General features: G+C 39.3%; 1 protein-coding gene and 1 pseudogene across 2 annotated transcripts; both read right to left on the bottom strand.

Annotated features, from left to right (window-relative positions):
- Positions 1–1,530: 1,530 nt before the first annotated feature.
- On the bottom strand, positions 1,531–3,599 carry LOC113731448 (abscisate beta-glucosyltransferase-like; annotated as a pseudogene).
- A 448-nt stretch (positions 3,600–4,047) lies between these two features.
- On the bottom strand, positions 4,048–7,701 carry LOC113731447 (CBS domain-containing protein CBSX2, chloroplastic). Of its 2 annotated transcripts, none has more exons than XM_027256732.2 (8): positions 6,869–7,701; positions 6,484–6,592; positions 6,330–6,394; positions 6,199–6,247; positions 5,876–5,928; positions 5,328–5,443; positions 4,873–4,930; positions 4,048–4,769 (listed from the first exon to the last, which is right to left on the bottom strand). In XM_027256732.2, the coding sequence occupies exons 1-8, from the start codon at positions 7,088–7,090 to the stop codon at positions 4,695–4,697; spliced, it is 747 nt and encodes a 248-aa protein (XP_027112533.1). In that variant the 5' UTR covers positions 7,091–7,701; the 3' UTR covers positions 4,048–4,694. The 2 variants fall into 2 exon arrangements, with proteins under 2 accessions (XP_027112533.1, XP_027112534.1); XM_027256733.2 differs by having other exon boundaries at positions 6,484–6,571.
- Positions 7,702–8,696: the final 995 nt, after the last annotated feature.

The following is an 8,696-nucleotide window of genomic DNA, read 5'->3' as shown; positions in this document are numbered from 1 at the left end:
GGGCTGATATGATAACATGCAATTCACTAATGTTTCTTTTTTGAGGGTACAATTAGACTAGATTGACAACATCAAACATGACGGCTCAAAATTTCACATCACAAGTTATGATTTCTACTCCCTTCCAAGCCATGCGCCAGCCACTCCGTAAATCAACACTGGAAGTCCAAGTCGAGCCATAAAAAGTGATTACGTAATCCCTTGCGTAACTGGGTTTGCTCATCCAATACCCAATCCATTTGACACCAAACATATACCCTAAGCAACTACTATTTGGTCTTTTTCTCTGGAGTGCATTACAGAATAATTGGAATACCTTTTGAGTTTGATTACCTCTTAAAAACTTGGGTTAATAACACTTTGCCCCCTGAACTTAGGGAATAATTACACTTTACCCCCTTCAACTTTACATATATGCATTTTGCTCCCATAAAGACTAGTCAAAGTTAAAAATTAAAAAAAGTGAGTGCAATGACATTATTATCCATTTATTGCTAAAAAATATACATATTATCTATTGTATCAGTTATACAACAATATTAAACTAAAAAAAATAAATAAAGTTTAAATTTATTTTATATCCTTAAATTTTTTTTTCAATTACTATTCACTTTTATATATGCTTTGTTCAATTTATTATGATTTAAGTAAAAATAAATAAATAACACAATACTAAAATAAACATGCATACCAAATTTCTTTTTGAAAAAAGAGGTAATACTAAACCTTTTTTTTGTTTAAAAGGTAGTTTTTTTATTATTTAGTTTATGTGAACTTTTAGGCTAAACTTAAGAGTGTCTATTCCCTAAGTTTAAAATTTGATTTAATCTCCATTTTTCATCTCTAAGTTTGAAAATGATATGTATCAATCAATTTTAGCAAATTTGATTAAGAATTTCATACTGGAATAATATAAACAAAAAAATGAAAATGATATTAGTCTAAAATTAAAATAAATTAAAATGACTTTAAAATTAGTTTGATATTACATTTTTATATAAGATGTTGGTAATTATATTTATTTTTAGTATTGTGTTATTTATTCGTTTTGTTTGACGTAAAGTCTAATAAATTGAACAAAGCGTATATAGAAGCAAATATTAATCCAACTAGAAAAGTTTCAAGGGTATAAACTAAATATTAACTTTTTAAAAACTTTTTTAGTTTGATATTTTTGTATAATTGATACGACAGAGAAGATATAAATCTTTTTTTGTGGGAGGTAAAGAGTATATATTTAAAATTGAGAGGATAAAGTGTGACTACTCCCTACGTTCATAGGGGCAAAGTGTTATTTTTCATTTGATTGCCCAATTTTGTATCAGTGACATTAGATTTCACTAAAAATTTTGAAAAAAAAAATAATATTCTCATGTACCCATATCTTCTCAATGCCATAAGATTTCGCTTCTTTTGTTTTTTTGTGATAGAATATGATTACTTAATCTCATTACTACAAGTTGTTTATATCTTTACAAAATGCGGATTCGGCAAAGAAAGGTATTATCTGTTCTTCCTAATCTATAGCTCCACACAACATTTCACTAAATAATTAAATAAATAAAGTACAAATATGTAGTATGTTTTTTTATAAAGTTACATGTAACCCACGACAGACTTTTAAAATACAAGAAATTCCAATTATATACACAAGTAGCATCAAATAAGTGATAAACTCAGAACAGTATACTAACTTCCATCGTCAATTTCTTGCAATTTCACAGTCGATGAGTTATGTAGTGAGCGTAACCCATTTCTCAAACACCCCATAATAGTTTGTGCAACAAGAACCAACCCCATGAAACGACATCCAAATTCTGATTTACTGCATTGGAGTACTATTTCAGCAGAAAAGATCAATAAAATTTCCATCAAGAGTAATTAGGCAGAGCATCAATTCACCTCGTTGTTTTCGTACAAAACGTTGCACAAACACACACAATTCTTTTTCTTTTTTTTTTCTTCCTCCTAACCTAGTGGTGGACTAGACGCCGCCACCGCCACCCCCACCCTCCCTGACGGACTTCTATTTTGCTGCAAGTAGTATTTTACTACCATATTTTACGCCCGCCGGAGGGACTTGAGTTCCTCAATCAACGATGGCGTGTCATTAAACGAAGACCCGCCTTCTTCCACCGCCGTCTTACGAATCTTCACTAATTCTTTCACCCTCTTCCTCATCTTCACCATCACTCATCAGCCTTAACACAGACGCCTCCACTTTCTCCCTCCCCCCCACCTCCTTCCTCTCCAATGGCCACGACGCCCATCCCTCACTCCCAACTGCTATTCCAATCTTCAACACATCTGTCACCAACTTCTCATTGGCAAAATGCTCCCCTGAGAGCGGCCAGGTGATCATAGGCACCCCAGCACACACTCCCTCCAGAGCAGAATTCCATCCACAATGCGTCAGGAACCCACCTATAGCCTCGTGTTCCAAGATAAGCAACTGTGGAGCCCACCCTTTGATTTTTTTTTTCTTGGTGTAAAAACCCTTTGATGATCAATCCCTTCTTATTTCCTATCATCCCCTCCTCAAGTCCATCCGGAAATTTATCCTTACCTGCTTCCTCTAGTGCTTTTCCCACCACCCATATGAACGGATGACCTGAATTTTCAAGACCACAAGCGATTTCATAAAGTTGAGTGGAGCTGAGTCTAGCTAGGCTGCCAAAACTTATAAATACAACTGAACTTGGTTTCTTGGAATCAAGCCAACTCAAAGTCTCAAACAACTACTTTCATCAATAGTGGCCTTTTGACCTCTCTCTGTCTTGCCTTATCTTCGAGATTGTTGTTGCATAAAGAAACGGGTCCAACAAGCCAAATTTTCTTTCGCATTGCATTTCTACAATGATCAACATAAGCTGGTTCTAGACCATAGAAACCATTAATAACTTGTCCAAAACTGTACTGCTCTGCTATCATCATCTTAGCTGGAACTCCATTCCCCATTCGGAGAAAGGCCGGCGGAAGCCGAGACCTAGTCAGTTCTATCTTACCAGGAAGACCCGGAATTCGAAAGGGCTCAGAATCCAAGCTGACTTCTGTATGAGGCGAATGCCGTCTGAGACTATATTCACAACAGCTGGCAAAGCAACAATTGCCATTAAAGATGATTTGTGGAACTCCCTATTTGGTCAGTAACGTACGGCACCCAACAGTGGAAGGCATCGGCGACAATGCAGTCCGGGGTGTAGTCTTTGATGACTTGTTTGAGGGGTTCTTGGAGAACGGAGGTGTCAGTGAGCGGCGGGGCAGACATGTCTGTTGTGCTGAGGCCGGCATCATCTGCAGGGGTTTGAAGAGTGAGGAGTTTGATGTCGTGCCCAGATTGCTGGTCTCTTCTGATTGATTTTTCAAAGACAGCTGCATCGTTCGGGAAGGTGATCATACTGGCTTTGACACCATGGCTTGAGAACAGCCTGGCCAGGTCGATCATTCGGAATTCCTCCACCCAAAAAGGGAAAAAAGAACATTTCTACACCTGGAGATTGTGATCTCATGAGTAGAGGAGAGTCAGAGAACAGGAAGGAGAAAGAGCAAAAGACAGTTGGCAAAACTGAAATGAGGCCTTGATTCGAGCAAAGCAAATATGATTTATCTCGTTGACTTTGCCTTGCTGTCGCTACTGATAACTGAACAAAAAATGTTTGGAGCAGGCAACTACCTAGGCCTTTCTGCACTCTATATTACACCAAAAAATTCTATAAACATCAAAATTGGCAAAAAAAATTTGGAAGTCAATTTTAATAACTTCTCTCTCAAAATCTACATTTGTAAAATTTTGAGCATGGAACATCCTGGGTTCAACGCGGTAGACATAGAGCGTACTTGCTTGCCTTTAATTTGACACAGCTTCAAAACAAAGCAAATTAATATGCTTATCATATCCTTCTGCTACCCGCTAAAATTTCTGATCTGGTCTGATTCCTCAGATTTGCACAATTGTACAGTCAGTTTGGATTGTTATTTTTTGAAGTTTTTGTAAAAAAAATCCTGTAACAATGTATGTATATAAAGTAAAAAAATGATAGAGAAATATGCCCACTGAAAACCTAAAAAATTAGGCGTTTCATTGAGGTTATATCCGTAACATGCACTCTCGGTGCTCATCAATTCTCTAGGCTCATAAGAACTATATAATCAGGCACGGAGAAGGAACGAATCTGGGGATGCTTCCAAATGGTTCTGACGGCTAAGATACATAGAAATCACATAGTCAACAAGCCAGGCATTAAAGCAGCTAGAATTCTTTCCCGATTATACTTGAAAATTCCGGAGTCACCATGCTTCACAGCGTTGGGGTCTATAGCGTACAGAAAGAACCACACCATACATGGCAAGCATTGCAATACCTTGACCTTCTTGATAGCCGCTAGTTGAACCACAGTTTGTTCATGAAATATAATCTCACCATGGACCTCAATCTCAATCTCAAGTTCCAGTATAAAAAATTTCTATCTGAACAACAACCAAGCCTATAAAGCATGAATCTACAGAAATAAATTCCGACAGCTTCCAGAGTTTCTTTAGAAAATGTACATACGAAATTTTACCCAAATGCTATGGTATTGAACCCAAAAAATAATTCAGACAAACAATTGAGCTACTTTAGTGGAAACAATTCGGTACTGGCAGCAATATGCAGGTATATTCCATGTAAAGATACATCTTCAAAAGTCTCGCAGTTATCCAATCTGCTCACTGGCATGTTTTATCCGAAGAGCAGCTCTAACAATATCACCTCTTGTGATTATTCCAACCTATTATAGTTAAAGAAAGAGGACTGATCAAAATCCATTTACTTGATGAAAAAATGTAACGAAATCCCAATCGATACTAGATTGAAAATGCACTCTATCTTACCAGTTTGCCATCGGCATCAACAACTGGCAGTCTACGGTACTTGGTCTCAAGCAACAACCTAAAACACAAAGTCTCAAGTGGTTAGGACATGCAGGCATGCAGCCAAGAGTTGGGATTTCAATTGAATATAACCCCTCAATTAGGCTCTAACCCGTTCATAACAGCAACACGAGCCATTTTGTTAACACAAAGTAAAAGTATATCATATATACACCGTCGGTGAAGAATAAGATTTGCACAAATGCTTAAAAAAAAAAAAGGACTTGCAGAGGACGTGCTTAACTTCCAGCAAGTTGAGGAAGAATTGCAATATCAGATTTTAACCTTTTCTTGGACTTAATTATTTGTGGAAAAGAGGAATGGGACTGCAAAGCTATACGAGATACAATGCTTGCAATTTATACTAACAAGCTGTAAGCATAACTTGGTGCAAGAAATTCAGGATTAGCATTAACCTTGCAGCTTCCTCAAGATTAGTACTTTCTTGAACAACAAGCGGAGAAGGTGTCATGAGGTCGCCAACAACTTTTCCGTTAGTTTTCCCCAGCAGTTTCTGTATCTCGCTGAATGTCTGTCACAATAGGCAATGTCATGCATTAGAAGTTCAATGTCCGGAATTCTTTCTCTAGTATGCCAAATCAAATGACTAAAACCATAATGGGATGCACCAGTTTTCTTCTTTTTTTTTTTTTTCTGTCAAAAGACAAAAACACAAAACCTAGTAATTCCTTAAGCGCCAATATAGTTTCAACTTTCCCTGAATTAGGGGTAGCCATGAATGATTTGCTCCTTCCCACAAAACCCAAACCCCAAGCAGATATCCGTGCCCTTGTCTTAATTGATTTGCCTGCTCTGTTATGTGGATACGGAGAAATGTGCATACAGCTTACAACCAAGAAATATCAAATATGTAGCGCGTCTAGCATAAAGAGTTCCAACCAAAGAACAGAATGGACAAGAGGACCCAAATGCAAAATGCAGAGAACAGAGAATTTTTCAGTACCTTCCAAGTGCTATCAACAGCAGGAAACAAATTTGTGTCAGCTTGACTTCTACCTGTGAGAAAACATAGAAGTTCAATAATCATATGCTTGCTTGAGTAAAAAGTGGAAATCAGGAAGATGGGCAGCAACTACGCCAGATTCGTACTTAGGTTTCTTCTGATATATATGATTTGTTTATTTCTCCTTTCTTAGTCGGCACACATTTACTCGCTTTTCATTTATTGAACCAAACAAGGATCCAAAAACAATTTACCTCGCAGAGTAACTTATAATGTACGAATTTTTTAAAAGTTGACTTTGGTTTTGAAACTAAAAGGAGTACCTGAGATAGAGTCAAGTGCCAACAAGTCATAATCGGAAACAACGCCTACCTGCAAGAAAGTTTCTGTCTCCATTGAATGCAAAAGACTTGCTAATATAAATGGGAAAAGGGAAAAGGGGCCTGAACTTTACCAACTTCCAATCATCATCTACCACAGGAAATCCAGTGATTCTTTTCTTGGCAAGAGTTTCTAGTGCTGCCAAATGCAACAAAGGAGGCGGGACAGGGTAAGTCACTGCATATCGTGCCTGTTAAAAAGTGAACGACGCAAGAGTGGGAAAATACCATCTTCAACAGTTGTACAAGCCTTCACCACATGTAAATCGTCTCTCCCAGTCATAAATTCACCAACCGGGTTAGTTCGACCTTTTGGCTGCAGATACAAATTCTCCAACTGTCAAGGATTAAAAAAAAAAGACACGTGTTTAATTACTCGATCTATCTCAAGGAGCAACCATAGCACGAGGATCGAGCAGAGCACTAAAAGATGATTATTTCAAATCTTTCCATGCCCAGCACTATGCCCGTTTTCTTTTCTACCCTTTTTTCTGGAGAAAGGTGTGGAGGATCGCTGCAATATACAATTAGCATCGTCTAAAGATGTGTGTGTGTGTCTGTAATGCATGTAAAAATGGAGAGGGAGAGGGGGTTGTGGATGAGGGTGACTCACAGGCATGGAGTTGGTTGTGTCGGAGTAGGAAGGAGCGACATCGGCAGGCCTCACTGCCTTGGCGAACTGACGCCGGCGGTAGTGCTCAGTAGGAGGAGGAGGTAGTCGGGAACAGCCAAGTGTAGAGCGATACGAGGAAGGAGAGGCACAAGGCGGAAACTGATGATCGACAACGTAAGTGGAGCTGATTGTAAAATAATTGGCACAACTGATCGAGCCCATTATTATTTACTCAATTCCGGCAGAGAATGCAAACCCAAGGCCGATCAGAGCAGATGATGCGATTCTAGCGAAGGCAACCGCAAAACAAAAGAGAAAACACGCACAAATATATAGCTTGGGGAAGGCCGGAAAAAACAGAACTTAGCAGCAAAAATCCGAATTTTAATTAGAGTAGAGTAGTTTTGTTTGGTGAATCTTTGCTTGTTGAATGGTGATGTGCTTCGTCGTGTAAGTGCAACCCAGCACCAGGAACGTGTAACATGCGAGATTTCTCACTCCCGCTTGCCAGCAGCTGAAGATGGGAATTTCGCTAGCCTGCTTATTAATTTTTTAAATTTAAGTAACTAAAATTTTAATCAACCCCTCAGAGAATTTTTTTTTTTTTTTTAAAGACGGCTGCTGTATTTCCCTGTTTCTTCTCTACATTCTTTTATCCCGTAAATCCCACACCCCTAACTCCTTATGAAAAAGTTTTAGCAATCTTCAGTAAAATGTTTACCAATACGCGTAATTGAATTCCTAAACACCATCGCTATCCTCCCCCTGTGATTATGATTTCTGAAAGCCAGGCGAACACCGCAGGTCGGTGGAAGTCTTTAGCTTCCACAGTCCAAAAAGGCGGCGGCGGCAGCGGATCTCTACTGTAGTTGGTGAAAAATGGGGCCCGCACCTGAAGCTGTTCAATCCAATAGGCCAATATCTATGGTCATTCTGCTTGCTTGTACCATCACCGCGACTTTGGCCACCTGAGTGACAGCTGCTACCAGATATGTTCAACTTATTTATTATATACCTAATTACTAGGTGGGGCTGGTTGTGCACCCACCGGAAAGTGCAACTTTATGCAGTAACTAAAAAAAAAAATCTATCTTCGATTGCGATGTTTAAAAGTGAAGTAATGATATGATGTGTAAAATCGAAAAAGTTATTATGGGACAAGTCAACTGATACTACAACATTAACCCTAGATAATCAGGGGTTAATGTAAGGAGTAAATTACTACATGGGCCTGTTTGGAAGTGGATTTTTTGGACAAGTTTTTTAGCTACTAGTTTTTTAACAACTTTAGCTACAGAAACCCAAAAAAACTTATCAAATTTTTTAACCTACACACTTTAAAATATCTAATACACAAAAAACTTTCCATTTTCTTCTCTTTCTCCCCCACCCCTATCCACCACACCTCCCGCCGCCGGCCACCACCACCTCCACCGCTGTTTCCGGCGCCAGCCTACCCCTTTTTTTTCCTTCTCCCTCTCCCTCTCCCTCTCCCTCTCCCCCTCTTTCCCTCCCCTCCCCTCCCTGGCCACCCTCCCGCTTCCTCTCTGGTCGCACGCTACCACGAAAGACCGAATTGGGCAAAAGGCTTCCGCTTCCTCTCTGGTCGCACGCTATGCGATCTGGTCGAACGATCGAATTGGGCAAAAGGGGAGGGGGGAAGGGGAGGGGAGGAGAGGGGGAGAGGGAGATGGAGATGGAGGAGAGGGGGAGAGAAAAAGCAAAAAAAAAAAATTGTATTCTGCCATGGCTGCTGGTTCTCTGCTTCGGGAGGGAGAGGGGGATGGTGAAGGGGAGTAGAGGGGGATAGGGGAGCAGAGAAGGAGAA

This window comes from Coffea arabica, chromosome 2e, assembly GCF_036785885.1.
Source record: "Coffea arabica cultivar ET-39 chromosome 2e, Coffea Arabica ET-39 HiFi, whole genome shotgun sequence".
In the NCBI taxonomy this organism is placed as follows: Eukaryota; Viridiplantae; Streptophyta; class Magnoliopsida; order Gentianales; family Rubiaceae; genus Coffea; species Coffea arabica.
The sequence above is the reverse complement of the archived record's forward strand: the minus strand, read 5'-3'. Positions and strand labels throughout refer to the sequence as shown.

Coding starts and splice junctions, on each gene's coding strand:
- LOC113731447 (XM_027256732.2), bottom strand. CDS start 7,090: ATGGGCTCGATCAGTTGTGCCAATTATTTTACAATCAGCTCCACTTAC. Junction 6,593..6,868: donor ACACAACCAACTCCATGCCT/GTGAGTCACCCT, acceptor AATCCTTGACAG/TTGGAGAATTTGTATCTGCA. Junction 4,770..4,872: donor TTGATGCCGATGGCAAACTG/GTAAGATAGAGT, acceptor TAACTATAATAG/GTTGGAATAATCACAAGAGG.